General features: G+C 42.0%; 1 protein-coding gene across 5 annotated transcripts in view; it reads left to right on the forward strand.

Annotated features, from left to right (window-relative positions):
- Window positions 1-16,811, forward strand: part of CUX1 (cut like homeobox 1) — a 336,917-nt gene that overhangs the window by 196,444 nt on the left and 123,662 nt on the right. For all 5 annotated transcript variants that reach the window (XM_087815583.1, XM_087815584.1, XM_087815586.1 and 2 more), the window contains exons 5-8: window positions 7,240-7,377; window positions 11,386-11,509; window positions 14,071-14,147; window positions 15,484-15,550. In XM_087815583.1, coding sequence (XP_087671709.1) covers window positions 7,240-7,377; window positions 11,386-11,509; window positions 14,071-14,147; window positions 15,484-15,550 — 406 coding nt within the window. The remainder of the gene's footprint in view (window positions 1-7,239; window positions 7,378-11,385; window positions 11,510-14,070; window positions 14,148-15,483; window positions 15,551-16,811) is intronic.

A 16,811-nucleotide genomic window follows, 5' to 3' on the forward strand; every position in this document is an offset into this window, starting at 1 on the left:
TTTTATGATCTTATTTCATCTCCCCACTTGTCTTACTAGGTGTAACTCTTTGTTTTATTTTCTCAGTGGTTACTTTCAGGTATACAGTAAGCATCTTTAATTTATCACACTATACCTTCAAATATTAAAATACTACTTTACATACAACGGAATATAATACACTTCCATTTTCCCCCTCCTATCCTTTGTGTATTGTCATTCATTTAACTTCTATATATGTTTTGACAGTACACACTATAGTACATTGTACCTTCTTTGCTTTTAAATAGTTATCTTTTAATGAAATTTAAAATGAGAAAAATAGTATTTTATTTTTACCCACATATTTTACTCTTTGGTTGTTGTTTATTCCTTTCTATAAATCAGGTTTCCATCTGGCACCATTCTTTTTTAGTCTGTAGCATTGCCTTTAAAATTTCTTATATTCTAGGTACACTGGCAATGAGTTCTGCCAACTTTTGCTCATCTGAAACAAAAAAATCTCTACCTTTCCCTCGTTTTGGAAGGATATTTTTGTTGGGTATAAAATTGTATATTGGTAGTTTTTGTTTTGTTTTTGTTTTTTCTCTCTGACAGGAAGTCTCTAGTTAATCTTATTTTTCTTTCCCTATATATAATGAGCAATTTGATTTTGCTTATTAGTGTTCTTTGTGTCCATCCTGCTTGGATTTTATTGAGTTCCTTGGGTTTTTCGGTTTATAGCTTTCACCAAATTTGGAAATTTTGCCACTGTTTTTCCAAGTACACCATTAGCCCCTTTCTAGGACATGTATGTTAGATTGCTTGCTGTTGTTTCACAGGTTGCTGAGGTTTTAGTAACTTTTATTTTTTTCAGTCTCTTCTCTGTGCCTCTGTTCAGACAGTTTCTATGACCGTCTCTTTGAATTCACTAATTTTTCTTTTGCAGTGTCTAATCTGTTAAGCCAGCCAAAGGAATTTTTTTCATTTCAGATACGATATTTTAAGCTCTAGAATTTCTTTTGATTCTCTTTTATATTTTTTTTCCCTATTTTGTTTATGTTTTTTTAAAATCCATGAGTATGCTGTACTAGCTGTTTTTATCTTTGTTACTACTCCCATTATCTCTTGTTATTTCTGGTTTTGTTTTTATTGACTGATCCCCCTCCCCTCCCCCCCATTTTCCTGCTTTTTTTGCATGTGTAGTAATTTTCGATTGGATGTTGGACATTGCAGTTGTTAACTGGATTTTGTTGTCTTTCTCAAGAGTGTTGAAGCTTTTTTTTTGTCAAGTAGTTAAATTTCTTGCGGATCAGCTTACTTGATCATTCTAGGCTTGTTTTTAAGCTTTTATGGGGTGGGTCTGAAGTAGCCTTTACTTTAGGATTAATTTAGACCTCCATTCTAGTGTGGTTGTTCTGGTGTCTCTACCAAATGTCCTGCGTGTTCAACAAGTCCCTCCACTGTGACTGGTTGCAACTTAAACTTTCCCAATCCCCTGTGAACTCTGAACTTGTTTACTTATACTTCTTTGCCCAGCCTTGAGGAATTTCATGCTATGAGTATATGTGTACCTTGTCTTTTTGCAACAGGCTCTTGGTTTCTCTTATGCAGATTTCTCTAGCTCTTTCTCTGCATATCTTTCTCCTTTCCAGTGCTCTGCCCTACAAATTCCAGGCACCTCAGCCTCTCAATCTTCTGATCTATCTATTCTCAACTCAAAAAGACTCATGCTGTGCTGCAGTCTAGAAAGTGCTTCCTGGCAGAAAGTCAGGGTGGTCGTAGGACTCACCTCATTTGTTGCCCTTCTCTTAGGGATCACAGTCCTCTCTGCCAGTTGTCCAATAACTGTAAATGGTTGTTTCAGAAAGTTTACCTGGTATTCTAGTTGTTTATGTCCAGAGGACAAGTCCAGTACTGGACAATTCGTCATGACCAGAAGCAGAAGTCTCCAGGTTTTGTTATTTTTATTCTAGGTTTTAATGGCTGTCATAAATGGCTGGAAAAGATAACTCACAAAGATACATAGATCCAGACAAAAGCAGTGCATTATTGGCTGTCTTTATGAAAAGATGATTTATACTTTTGAAACCTGTGTACCAGTTATAAGATAGTATTTGTTGAAATTCAGGTAGTAAATTTTTTTTCTGATACTCGATTTTTCTTGCTAACTAGTCAAGAAATACTGTGTTTTTTATATTAGTAACAAATGATTTGAAATTCCTTTGGGCAAATAGTTCATCAGGTTTGAGTTGGTTGGTAATAGGTAACTTTTATTGAGTGTTAACTTCATGGCTGGCAGTTTTCTAAGTGTATGCACATATTCTCTTAGTAATTAATACTTAAGTAACTTGTCTAAGGTTGCACAGCCAGTTAAATGGCAGAGCTGGGATTTGAACACATGCAATCTGCTCCACACTCTGATGTGATAAGAGGCATTGAGACATTTTTGTAGAGGATGTTATCTTTGCCCATAAGTTTATATAATGATGGGAACATTTCCAAATACCCCCTTTTAGAATGCTGTCACTATAGATGAGTTTCTTTGAAGAAGTAGTATTTTTCCCACTAAGTATTAAAACATCACATTGACTTCAAAGACATAGATTATGTTGTCGTCTTTTAATGTTTGCCAAACAACATATGACTGATAGCTATCTGCTGTCACAGAACAGGACAGCTAATTTGGAATACAACTTTTTAAAAGAAAATTGTATAACTCATCTTTAGGCTTAAAACTCTTAAATACTGCCTGGCTGGCATGGCTCAGTGGTTGAACATCTACATGTGAACCAAGAGGTCACCAGTTTGATTCCTGGTCAGGGCACATGCCTGTGTTGTGGGCTTGATCCCCAGTAGGGGGCATGCAGGAGGCAGTTGATCAATGTTTATGTTTCTTCCTTGTCAATGTTTCTATCTATCTATCCCTCTTCCTTCCTCTCCCTAAAATCAATAAAAACTTTTTTTTTTAAAAAAACAAAACTCTTAAATACTTTGCAACTAGAAAACCAACAAACCTTTTTGTGGTTCAAAGAATTGCAGTTCTTTTTTCTCATGCCCCAGTTTCTCATCTTGCAAGAGTCCAATAAATCCAGACTTGGTCCTCAGGCTTTCTTCAGCATTGTACTTTTATGAGACTGCTAGGCTATCTACTGCACTAACAGGACACATCAGACAATGTATTTTCAGCTCTAGAATTCTATTTTATTCTTCTCTGTGTATTCTATTCCTCTCCTTAATTGTGCTCATATTTTTGTTTAAATTCTTGAACACAGGCCTCCCTCCCTGACCACTTGTGCTTTGCCACTCTCCTTTCCCTTTGTTGCCACCTTGTAGGCTTCTCTCTCTGCCTTGAATATGCCACATTCACACCCACCTCTGGGTCTTTGCAACGCTGTTTCCTCTGCCAAGGGTCTTCACAGTCTCTCCTCTTCACCATCTAGATCCCCATCCCAGTGTCACCTTCTCCAAGAGACCCTCCCTGTCTGTCTCCAGTACCCATTCCCCATTCTCCACACCCTGTTTTCTCTCCTCATGTTTCGCAATACTTGGAAGTATTCTATTTTATTTGGTTCAGCTTTTTATCTGTCTCCCTCACTTCAGAATGTCAAGTCTTTGAGAACAAGGTTTTGTCTGTTCATTGTTGTGCCCCCCCCCCCCCCCCCGGGCACCTAGAACATTCCTGGTGTCATAGAATGTGTACTTGGGCACCAGCAGTAGACTGAACTGTGCCTGGTGCTTCCCTACTCCGTTTTCCCCTGGATGCTCTGTCTTCTACATGGATTGACCCACAATCTCCATGGGTCTAAACTCTTGTCTTCTCTTTTCAAAAAAAATCTACTTTTCCCAGTTTATCTATCTGGGAGTGGTCCTTCACTCATCTGATCTGTGTGGCCCATCTTGTTTTACCATTGATATTTGTGAACATGATTTATCTCTCTTATGAAGCTGGTCCTAGCTGACATGGCTGAATGTCTATCCCAGTGCCTCACTTGGGCCTTACCCAGAGCAGAAAGATGCTTAGGAAATAGTTGTTAAAGTAGGACTTGAAGAGACAGGATAATTTAGGGGGCTGCTAATTCAGGAAGCAGAAATTTTCATTAGAATTTTGCATACCTCTTTGCTTGGCTGACTTCTCTCCTCCCCCTCTCCTTTAGCTGAGGAGCCAGCACCAGACATATTGCAGAGCCCACTCCCCCAACCCTGAATGTGAGGGCTGGAATTAATGAGATCATGTTACATGTACTTAGGAGAAGGTGCTGTATGAATACAGGTGACTGTGTTGTTGCTTGTTGTAATTATGTTCTTTGGGTCCTGTGTTGCATAGAGCTCTACAGTGCCTCAAAGAGTGTTTCAGGAGTTAACTATTAGATGATTATAAAACAAATTGTAAGTTTGTCACAATGGGTGGATGGAACTGGCAATAAAGCCTGTTGAATTGGAGGAGGCAGGGAAGACTGGTTGAGGGTTTTGTGTGTTCCTGTTCCACGTATGGGTGTGTTCTCTTGCCTCCCCCAGACAATTCCCTAATTGAGCTGCTGAGATCGGAGGCTTGTGACGTTCAGAATAAGGCCTAACAATACTCGTGTGGGGTTTAAATGGCATTGGAAATCATTAACGAGACAAAAAAAGCTATGATTTCCCCTAGATTAACATGCAGGTTGGGGTTTGGCATGCCAAAAGTCGTTGTTTTGGTCTCTAGCCCAAACACGCTAGAGTCATTATATTGTCATGTGGTAATTAGCTGTTCCTTTAATGCAAGTAATAAAAATTAAGCCTAAGAGGTACTTTAGCAATGCCTTTTACATAATCCAAAACAATATTCAAATGCTGTAGGCGTTTAGTCATTCAATTGTACTATAGTAAAGTTTGAAGTTTAATGCATAGAGATGTTTGAACATTCAGTTCATTCTTTATTCTGTGACCAGTTTTGCTACTTAGGCATTAACCTTTAATAGTGTTAAATTAAATATACATGCCATAATGAATAATTATGAGATTGCCAGAATTTTCATTTACAATATAATGCTTTGAAAATTTATCTAAAGGTCTAGTTACCATTCACTTTATAATGTGCATGTTATTTTTATATGTCACTGAATTCCTTGCCAGATCGAACTAGGGAAGCTATTTTTTTTTTATTTGAAGCAGACACAATGGATCCTGGGCTTTTTCTTAAAAGGAATGGATTGGAAAAGTTGTTGGCAAAAAGTTTAGGCAGTATACTAGTTTAGCTCTCTAAAGATATCGTTTGTACTGGCAATTGTGCTGGAAAGCCTGCATGAACGAACACTAATAGAATTTTATACCAGTGCAGCGGTTCTCCTTCTCAGGCCTTCCCTGACTTCTGCCTCAAGTTCAAATTGTAGTTTTATATGAAGAGGGCCATGTGGGCATACCATTTCTTTCCTTTAAGCCATTTGCCCAGCACGAGGTCCTGGAGGGAGGGGTGGGGGGTGAGAAGGTACCCTGGAAAATACTGAAATTTTTTTTTTTAAAAAGCCTCACCTGGAATGTTCTGAGTAATTCAGTCTTTAGTGTTGTTACTATGCCTACTTACAAAGAACTATCTCCCCTAAATAGTTTTTGAAATCTAATTTAATACAAATATTTTAATGCTGATTAAAATAATAATGAACAGCCACAAATGAGAAAGTGATGTCGTCATAAACTGTATACACACACTGAGTAAATGCCCGGCAGCCGGGTTTCACGTGATGGACAGTGTTGGCGTAAGCCTCACGTGCAGGTCTGCCGCTGTGCTGGACACATCCCAGTGCCCGCCTTTTGTAAACTCTGTAAAGACGTTGGCATCTCAGAGAGCTCCTGGCTCCGGGTAGACGCGTCGACTGAAACATGTGGATCTAGCCCTCATTTCCAGGAACCGGGGGTGGTCTGAAAAATTAATGACTCTGGTATTTGAAAATTAAGTGAGCTCTTGAATATATACCCTTGTTGATCCGCTGTGCTCGGTGTTTAGCATTCCTCAACTGGAGACTAAATCCTTGCAGCCATTTCACAAGTGATGCTGGCGTCCATACCAGAAATATCTTCAATAATCTTTTCTAAGCCCAGCGGACTTGGGTATTCTACTCTGACGGAGCCCAAGAGTTCTAGAGGAAGTGCTCCGCTGGTGCCCAGCAGGTGGATTATAAGTGCCTTTTTAGGCAGCCGAAGAAAAAATACAGATCAAATGGACGCCAGAAGAATGTTTAATGTCTCTCCATTTTGTGCTGAAGGCCAAGAGTCAGTATATAAATTCTGTGTCTGCAATCTCTAATTTTAGATTAAAATTCAGTTTTTTATAAGTAAATCTGGTGGTGGATAGTACATCGAATTGCTCACAAAACCTCATATAACTAACCCATATGCCATCTCCTGCTGTTTGTACTATAAGAGTGTGGGGGCCTCCTGGCCACCGGGCCCGGTGGCCTAGGACGGGTTACAGCAGGTTGGCTCACCAGCTCACCTGACTCTCTTGTGAGTGTCCTTGGTTAGTGAAGGAAGATTGTGATTGAAAGTGAGCATGTCCTAAGTAAGGTGGCCTCTTATAAAAGCTGTATTTATTTCCTCCCCTCCATCAGGGGATCTTCCTTGTTGTAACAACAGTCACTTAGAGTTAACAGGCTTGGGTTCGAGTTCTCTGCCCACTCACTAGCCGGGAAACCTTGGACAAGTCACTCGCCTTCCCTGAGCTTTAGTTTCCACCTCTGTGAAAGGAACTAACATACGTCTTACATCTCTTTCCCAGCATTATTGTGAGACTCAAATGAGAAAATGTCTGTAAAAGGTTTTGTGACAGAGACAATCTCATAGTATCAGATGTTATTTCAGCTTCATAAGAATGATTGTAAACTTGTGGATTAGTGCACCTTCCCACACACCATCGATCCTTCTGTGCAGCTCTAGGTGCACGGATGATTTCCCAGGGTGCCTCTCCTTGCTGCCACCACATGTGTCTCTCTTCCTATTAGCTCAAAGATTCAGTGTCACACTATGCCAGAGCAGTGGGCATTTCCCAGTGAGTCCATGGCCATTATACCCCATTTTCATGCCTTGGGGGCCCTGGGGTAGGTCTGCATACACATCCTTTGTAGCCAACAGAGAATTGCCCCTATCCCAGCCATGGGACTCTGAAGAAGGTGGCAAGGCCACACGTGCCCCAATTTCTGGCAAGTGGTGGCAGCTGCAGGGCTGGAGACCTGCCTGAGCCTCCATGTGACCATGAAGGTGACTTGTCTGTGTCCAGAGTGGGGTGATGTGTGTTTTCCTCTCATGCAGATCCCGTGCCGGCCCTGGATCTTGGACAGCAGCTCCAGCTCAAAGTGCAGCGCCTGCACGACATTGAAACAGAGAACCAGAAACTTAGGGAAACACTTGAAGAATACAACAAGGAATTTGCTGAAGTAAAAAATCAAGGTTGGTGGAAGATGCATTCTTTGCTTGGCTTTTTCTCTCTCTCTTTTTTTTAAATTACCTTCCCCATACTGTTGGGACTAGCTCTAATTGTAATATACGTCATAAAGTCAGGGTGGGGTAAGAAGCAGAATCGTTAAAGAGAGGTAATAATAATGCTTAGCTATTTAGAAGTAAAACTTTTCCTCTGCACAGTAACTACATATGATTTTATTGCCCTGTGACGGGACTGATCAGGATTCTTTTAAAATTCTTCCTGTATCATCATGTGATAGGATCTGCCTTTTAAAAGAATGATGCGTTGCCTGTGGGTAACACCTGTCAGAGAGCCAGCTTATGATCAAAGGCTCACATACAGTAAGTCATTTAATAATTGCTGCCGATACATTAAGGCTTTAGCTGCATCCTACAAGTCTGCATGCTTAAGCACTACTGTTTCCTTGTCAGCGTCACCTACTCATTACAAATTTAATGAAAGAAAACGACCTCTTGGTGTGGTTGCCCAGCCATCAACAAGACAGAGAGGGCAAAGGTTGCCTGGCTTTTCATGTCAGGGAAGAACAAAGAAATTGCTCCTGCACCTAAAATCCAGATGTGTTCAGATTCCGGGAGCCTTATGACTTCCTCATTTTGAAGAAAAACGCAGCCCTGTCTGACAGCAGCTGCAGGTTTTTCAGGCAGCTCCAAGGAGAAATGCAGCCTGTTGGTTTTTGTTTGGGCTTTGGGTGAGCAAGGAGCTAGAAATGGAAGGCAAACCACTTTGGTGACCTCCTCCGAGTGGCCTTCTGTTTAATATTCTCCGAGAGTTGGATAAAGAATTAACTGATGAAGATTTTTAAAAGTGTCCTTGGGCTTTGAGCCCATTGAAGACAGGCTTGCGAGAAGGGATTGTCCATGGAAAGGATCCAGGAAGAGACTATGATGAGCAGCTAGAAGGTACAGGCCTGGCGGTGTGGGCAGCAGTCCTGTGGGTCCCCTTCCTTGGGGTGCTAGAGTAGGGGACAGCTGAGACTGCCCCCCGCATACACACCTCCATCTGGTGCCACAGGGAGCGGTGAGTCACTGGGACTCAGAGCCTGCTTTTTCCTGCTGGGAAGTGAGGTGTTGGACTTACTAGGCTGGGATCTGGGTGGGAGAAGGGGCTGTCTTTCCCCAGCAGGAGCTGTTTCTTTTCAGAACCACCCAGATGCTCAGGTGAAAGATAACCTATAAAATGTACACCTGGGTTTTGCTGCAGCCCTACCCAAAAGGAATGAGCTTTGGGTTTTTTCCCACCTGGCGACCTCTAGCATCTTACTCTTGGTGTTGTCTTTATTTTCATTTTGTTTTGTTAGAGGACAGTGCAGATACTGTTTTCCTTCCCCCTGCCTTGTTTCCTCAGTGCCTCCATGGCCAGTTGCCCAGTGAGGACCACAACTGTGTGAGATGTTCTCCCCAGTGGCTCCATCTGATGGGTGTTTATAAATGAAATAGTATATTATACAGTCAAAGACTTAAGAACAAAGACACTGGGATTGTACAGGCCTGGTTTGAGTCCCTACATTGCCACTACTTGGCTGTCACCTTGAACAAGGGATCTCACTTTATTATAAGCCTCATTTTCTTGGGTGGGGGATTCTCATACTAACCGCATAGGGTTGTGTAGGTTAAATGAGAGGCTGGTGAGACATTTAGCGCTATTTCTGACACTCAGAAAAGATGAGCTACTCTTACTTAGCACTGTTGTTTTTTTCTAGAAATTCCCCCCTTTTCTTTTTTTATTGATACCTTAACAGATTTTTCCCAACCTCCAGAAAAATGTCAAGTTCCTCTCTTTTCTTCCCAATATAAAAATGATTTTAATTTGGAAGGGCTGGGGTGTACGTCACTTGTTTTAATCATCACAGCTATACTGTAGATTGATAAAAAGTTAGAGGAGGAAAGGAATGTATTATGTGCTAAAATTCTTCCCTGCATTTAGATGAGTAAGTTAGGGCTCTGGGTACAGCCAATTAGAACAGCACTTCAGTGCCCTTTCTGCCACACTGTTCATTCCCCTCACCTGCTCACATGTAGGTGATCCTGCTGGGACACACCCAGGAGAATGTCCTAGGCCCAGGCCTGGGTACAGGAGGAGGACCAGAGTCAGAGGCTCCAGGACAAGCCAGCTCCTGGCTTAGGCTCAGCGAATCAGTGAGCAGCCCACTCAGGGTTAGGGGGTGGCAAAGATGCCTCATCAGACAGAGTGGGAGGCCCTAGCTAGTCCCCCAAAGACCCCTGGAAGGAACATGGATGTGTCACACTGAGGGACCCCATTGGAATGAGCACTGGGTTCCAGGGACTGAACAGTTATTTCCAACCAATTGTTAGAGGCAGAAATGCTATATGTTCTCATCGTTGCATAGACCATTGACTTACAGAATGTGCAAGTGTGTTGAGAGGTGACCTGTTTCGCTGTTCATTTGGAAGTGTTCCACTTATGCCCAACTTTAGTTCTGGCAGTGTGGCTTGACAGTGACGTGCACCGCTAACCATTGTGCTCACAGAGCATTTCTTTCAGGCCCAGAATTACTAGTCCAAAAGGCAGAAAGCCCCCCATTCTTTCAAATGCCCTGACAGGGTCATGAGTTTTAATTCCCTCTCTCTTCCTGTAAGGAGAACCTTCTGAGTTCCACTTAATAAAAAGGACCAATTTCTTCTTTTAACAAAAGAGCCTTTAGCTTTTATCCACTAAGCAACATAAATACTAAATGCCCAGCCGATGTGCTCCTGCCTTGCCCAGCATGTCTGTGCTGCTCAGGCAGCACAGGTGAACGTGAGTATCAGCCTGAAGGAACAAGAGCCACCAATCCAAGCTCTCACTTGGGCAAAGATCTGGCAGGTGGCACTCTCCAATGACCCTGGAGCCCCATTGTCACTAGCCCTGCCTGGTTCTCAACCTGTCAGCCCAACCTTGGCTCCTTCATTCATTTGTGCATCAGCCATTTCCAGAGCACCCGCCTGTGCCAGGTGCTGGGGCCACAAAGAACCTCAGCTTTGCCTTCTAAGAGATGGATTCATGCACAGCAGGTGTAGTTCCCCAAGAGCTCCAGTCTCCTTGGAGTTGGGACCACAGCGCTCTGCCAGGGACTGTCCAGCATGCAGGGTGGAGTGGGGGGATCTGTGGGAGGGAGCATGTGGAGTGGTCCTGCCCTGGAGCCAGCATGGGTCAGAGTTAGGACACTGCCCCATTCACTTCGTCTGCTTTAGTGTTCCCATTTGGGGTAACTGGTGGTGTGGCCTGATCTTTATAGACACAGCCTGCTCTCCCAAGGGCCCCCATGTCCTGAGCCTGGCACTTCAGGGCTCCTTCTTTGCACAGCACCACTGCCCACACCCTTAACCCTCACCCTCCCTCAAGTGCAGCTCCCCTGGGCCTTGTTTGTCTTCTCTGCACACATAGCTTTAGTCCATCAGACTCCCACCTGGGTGGAGGGTATTTTCTGCACCCTAGCTGCAGGGTGGGTCCCTTCCAGCCAAGAGATGCACATTGTATCCACTTAGCACACTGCATGTTCCATCACTGTGACAGCAAAGGTGTGCCCACAGCCACGGAGACCTGTAGGCGTACGTGACTTTGGCTAAGACAGCATCTTCCAAAATGTTCACAATTATGAACTGTTTTCTTTGTAAGAAAGTACTTAAACCCACACTAAAACTTTATTAATTTCCCTCAGTAGAGGACTAATTTAAGACTCATCAATAAGATGTTATATTTTACCATTGATCCCCCCTCCTTTTTTTAAGTTGTATTAGAGAAACTATAGCTCTTCTTCCCAGCAAAATCCATTGATCCTCCTCAACCTAAACGTTTAAAGTTCAATTTAACATTTAGGGAGTAAAAGGTCTCTGAAGGGACCCGTAACCATTGATTTTGTGTCAGAGTTGAAGAGCTAAAGTTTAAAACACACCGATTCTACTCAGTTACGAAAGCCCATATATATAGCCACACGGACTGTGCGTCTCTTACTGTAGTTTTTTTCCTTCCTGCAGAGGTTACGATAAAAGCACTTAAAGAGAAAATCCGAGAATATGAGCAGACTCTGAAGAACCAAGCTGAGACTATAGCTCTGGAAAAGGAACAAAAGTTACAAAATGATTTTGCAGAAAAGGAGAGGTGAGCATGTGTTGGGGTTTGCATGTACTGATATAATGTTTTACCTCTAAACTCCACATGACAAGATAGTTTTTTAAATGTGCCTGTGACGTATGCCCAGGTTATAAACCAAAATCCTGGGAGCTCTAGGCAAAATTTTGTTTGAAAAGTAAAGGTGTCCCTTATTCTGTAATGGGTAGGACTCCCTCGAGTGAAATGTATCAGTCTTTCCCCACTGGGGGACAGCGTCAGTCAGTGGGCCAGAGTGGGCCTGTCTAGACCATGCAGGTCCAGACATTCAGCGTGAAGTGTGTGTGGTTGGCACATGACGATTGTACATCTTTTCATTACCTCATGGTGCTTCATATATCAAGGAGCTGATGTCAGTTAAATATGTTAATGAACCATCCAACTGCTGTGTGTTTTAGATCTCAGGTGGCCCACTTCACCCAAAACTTTTCCACAAACAGTGAGCTGGTTTTTCACTATTGTGATGGTTTAACGAAAGTTGGATTTCTTGTAAATACTGTAATATGACATAAGTTGGGTTTTTAGAACTCTGGTGAAATACAGATTTTATATTTTAGACCTATCATGAAGAAATGTGTGTATACATTAGCAAGAGGCACTAAAGGTGTGGTTTCAAGTGAGAAGCGAGGCCTGATGTTGTGTCCAGTTGACTTTGAGTGCAGCTACTTGCACTTCCATACGGCGGGCTCCGTGAAGATCAAGTATCACCCAGGACTCTCTGGAGCACTATTAAGCAGGCGTCATTTAGGAAAAAGGAAGAATGCCCACTCCACTCACCTGGTGCCTGCTTTGTACCTGCCAGGCCCTTTTGGAATGTATTTCCGGGTCCAGAACAGAGCTGCAGAGTGGACGGGTCATTTTGCAGATGGAGAAACTGGGCCTCAGATTAGCTGCTGTACTACCTAGTCGACCTGAGGTGGGACCAGGGCCTGATCCGCCACTGCAGCCCTGGCCTCCCTGTGCTCAGACGTGGCTTCACCGAAGTCCTCACTCCAGGACCACGGCCAAACCCAACTCTGCACAGGGATGCTGCACCCACACTGTTGGGAGAAAAGAAGTCAGGGCTCTCAAAGATGAGTGAATTCTTAATGCCTCCCAGGAAAGCACTTTATGCCCAAAGAGATTGCTCAGCATGTTATTGATAATGGGTGGAGGAGGAATGTAAGCAATTGAAATGCTTGCCAACGAAATACGGGTCAGTAAAAGATGGGCCATCCCTAACTAGAACATTATGCAGCCATTAAAATAATAGTTATGTAGAATTTGCAATAACATCAGAAATGTATCTAGCATAATATAAAGTGAAAAATGAATGATAAACTATTATATACAGTGTGATTCCATCTGCATAGCACAAACTTATACATTACAAAAATGTATAGGCAATTTAATATTTTTCAAGTTGACTTTTCAAATTAGGTAAAAGGATTTATCCTATTAAAAGATGTGAATGACTGACCACTGGGGGTGAAGGACAAAGCTAAGTCTTTACCTCATTCTTTACACGAAAAAATTGAAAAGGAGCTAGGATTTAAATATTAATGATTAAATCATATACATAGTGAAAGAAAACTTAGGCAGTATTTTGTTTTTAATCATTTTGGAGTGGGGAGATCTCTGTAAGCATAAAAGGAAAATTATCTAAATATGATTACCTAAAATTTAAAACTTTTTTTAAATTTAGAAGGTTATAAAGAACTCTATCTGAAGAAGAAAGAGAACCAAGGAAAGGAAAGGACGTTTTAGCTTTCATGCTCATAATATTTGTGTTTTGTTTTTGTTTTTTTACTTCAGGGCATATATTAATTTTATAATTGAAGTATGTGGAAATGTGAGCAATCCATTTCCATAGGTGATGGAAATTTGGTTGATTTTTTTAACTGTTATTTCTACTTTTCTGTATTCCCAGATTTATTATTATGAGAGCATGTGTTATATTCATATAATGTAAAAATAATAAACTTATTTTTGGAGAATTTTCTGCAGATTAGAAGGAAGGAATGCTATTTATTGACCAGGGAATTCATTTGGAGAGCATGGGAAATATAAATATGTGGAATGTCATTTAAAACATTCAGAATTTCCCATTAGGTATTGCGGTTGCATTCACATTCCATTATAACAGAAATGGAACAGCTGTCACATCTATTTAGTACATCCTTTATTCCAGCAAATTCCTTCATTGTGTCAGCAAAATGTAAATGTATCATTCTTCTTGGGCTAACTTCAGAAAACAATGAGTGCATGATGATGATTTTTTTTCATATCTAGCATTTCATAAGCAAATTACATTTGGGATAACCTTCCACATCAATTACCAACCGTCAAGTCCCACAGGATGCACATTTCACTTTAAGTAACATGTGGGCACAAAGTTGGGGGGTGTAAGTGGGCTCCACGGTGCTCATGGTGTTACGAGTGATACCTGATCTTGTACCTGTCCCTGGCTGTGTGTGATATGGCGAAGATAGCTGATTGTCATAGCTCCAGAACACACAAGATGTGTATGTTGCTAAACATGACCAGTTTGGCTGTCTTCTCTTCCTTTTCAGAAAGCTGCAAGAGACACAGATGTCCACCACCTCAAAGCTGGAGGAAGCAGAACATAAAGTCCAGACTCTGCAAACAGGTGTGATATTCTTCATCCTTGTTGGGTTGATGCAGGCAGGACTGAAATGGGGGACATTTGGTCCATCTCCAGGTACCCCCAGGCCCCCTCTGATACCTGTTGCCGTGCCATGGTGAGCCTGGTGGAGAGAAGGGCGCCCACATTCCAGAATGCCTCGTAGAGCCCCCAGCTTCTCTGCCTTGACTTCCATTAGTCACCCACACTGAGTTGTTAATGTCAAGGTGGGAGGAACTGAATTACATTTTCATCCCTTCCACAAGCCATTCTTTCTTTCTGCTCTTTTTCCAACAAACTCATCTAAATCACCAAACCATCAAGGACTGACATTTCATTTGGAACAATATTAGGAAAAGAAAAACTTATTTCTACCCTTAGTGAAGTTAAGGAGAACAGTAATAACAGACATTTAAAAGACAGCAAGAAAGGTTATGCTAAATATTTTATTCCTTTTTTCCTTTTTATTTTTGTTCTGAAAGGGAAACCACGCTATATATTTAATTTAATATTAATTCCATATAAATGTGGAAAATAATCACAACAAACTTAACAAATGAATAATAATCAAAATATATAAAGACCTCCTAGAAACCAGTAAAAATAGATGAACAGTCTGCAGAATAGTGGGGTAAGGGTGTGAACAGGCAGCTTGCAGAAGAGATGCACGTGACTGACACACACCTGAAAAATAGTCTGGGAGATGCTAATTAAATCAGTAAAAAATTATTTTGCCTATCAGACTCTCAAACAAACTTTTAATTGATAATCTTCAGTGTTGGTGAGAGTATAGGAAAATAGGCACACTCATAGTATTAATGGGAATGTAACTTGCCCCTTGGGGGCCAGCCAGTAGTATTGATCTGCAGTTGGAATGTCGAAGCCTCTCCCCTTCTAGGCACGCTGAAGTGCCTGACCGTGGCAGGCAGGCTCTGTACCAAAGCCGATTGTTACTGATGTCGCCTGTGTCCTGACGCGGAGAGAGTGCCGTGCCATTCTGCTAAGGGAAAAGGAAGGTCATAGAATATTTGTATCTTCCTATTTATGGGGGATGAAAAATATATAGATACATGTGCAATGATACATGGAAATATTTTTAAATAACAAAATATATTTAAAGGAAGGAAATCTAAAAACTAAACTATAAACAGTGGTGATCTCTGAGGAGGTGCATGGGATGAGATGAGGTGGAAGGGAAGGGGGATTTTCTGTTCCACTCTATATACTTTTGTAACTTTTGACTCTTTTCAAATGAGAATGAATTCCTTGTATGCTCTTCCTTTTTAAATTTAATTTAAATATTAGTGTCTTATATTATGGTTTTATGTCCTCTGCCTTTCAGCCCTGGAAAAAACTCGAACAGAATTATTTGACCTGAAAACCAAATATGATGAAGAAATTACTGCCAAGTAAGTCTCTCTCTGGCTTCCTCCATCTGCGTGCGCTTGGTCAGGCCTCACCTGATTTTGCCAATCCATAAAGGACCTGCCCTCTTCCCCTTTCTGTCTGTCGGCTTTGCAAAGCGGTATGGGGTTTAGAAGGTGCTTGGACTCTGAACTGATGTCAGGAAGGCAGTGTCACTCCCATGAGTAGCTTGTGTCAGTTTAATACCCAAGCTCTGGTGCTCTCAGAACAGTTCTTCCACCTGAAACTTTTTTCCATAAGTTTTGTGAAGCCCAGTTAACACTGCCTTTTTCTAAAAAATTTCGGAAAAGAGTTAGCTTATAGAAGATGGGATAGATGGGACATTTTGTGGAACTTGCTTGGTCTGTACAAATTGCATCACCTTTTACCTGTGCCGAGTCTTTCATTCCCACACAGGTTTAATAGTTCAGGTCACACCTTAAAACACTGGGTGTCCCTATGTAGATGCGTACATATAGTAAGTGTGCATATTTGAGCAGGTGTATCACACAAGGCTCCATGAGAAGGAAATCAGTGATCTGCCATAGGATCCCTTCTTGACATCCACCCCCCCAGGTAGAACACCAGAACAGAAGAAATAAGTTTGACATAAATCAAGGAAGGTGTAGAAGCCACAGAGATTGTCCCTAGCCATGGCCTCCTCTACTAAAGTCCAGACAGGCAACGCCAAGCTTGAGTTTGAACCATCTTTTCCTATTCTGGGAGCCTCTTCCCATCTCCCACAAAAACCCGTGTGCCCCTGGCTGTGTCTCTCAGATGGCCTATTCCAGGAAGAAAGTTCTGCTGTGCTCACTCACATAGGCCTCACTGGGGAGGAGGGAGAAAGCTAGATAGTGCCACCCTCCTCCCAGGATCACAGTGTAAAATATAGTTATTCCTGTGGATCTCAGTCATAAACCATTTGAAAAGCACTGCTTTGAGAGTGTTATAGAAGTTCAACTTCCAGCCCTGGCCAGTGTGGCTCAGTTGGTTGGCCGTCATCCTGTGGACTGAAGGGTTGCTGGTTTGATTCCCAGTTAGAGCATATGCTGGGCTTTCGGGCTTGATCCCCGGTAGGGGATGTGCAGGAGGCAGCTGACCAATGTTTCCCTCGCACATCGATGCTTCTCTCCCCCTCCCCCTTCCTCTCTCTCTCTCTCTCTAAAACTCAATTTTTAAGAAAAAGTTCAACTTCCAGAAGGTGGTGTCTTCTGCTGTGCTGTCAGCCATGGACATGCACCTACTTGGAGGAAAGAAACAACGTGA

This window comes from Miniopterus natalensis, chromosome 3, assembly GCF_054644295.1.
Source record: "Miniopterus natalensis isolate mMinNat1 chromosome 3, mMinNat1.hap1, whole genome shotgun sequence".
Lineage (NCBI taxonomy): Eukaryota > Metazoa > Chordata > Mammalia > Chiroptera > Miniopteridae > Miniopterus > Miniopterus natalensis.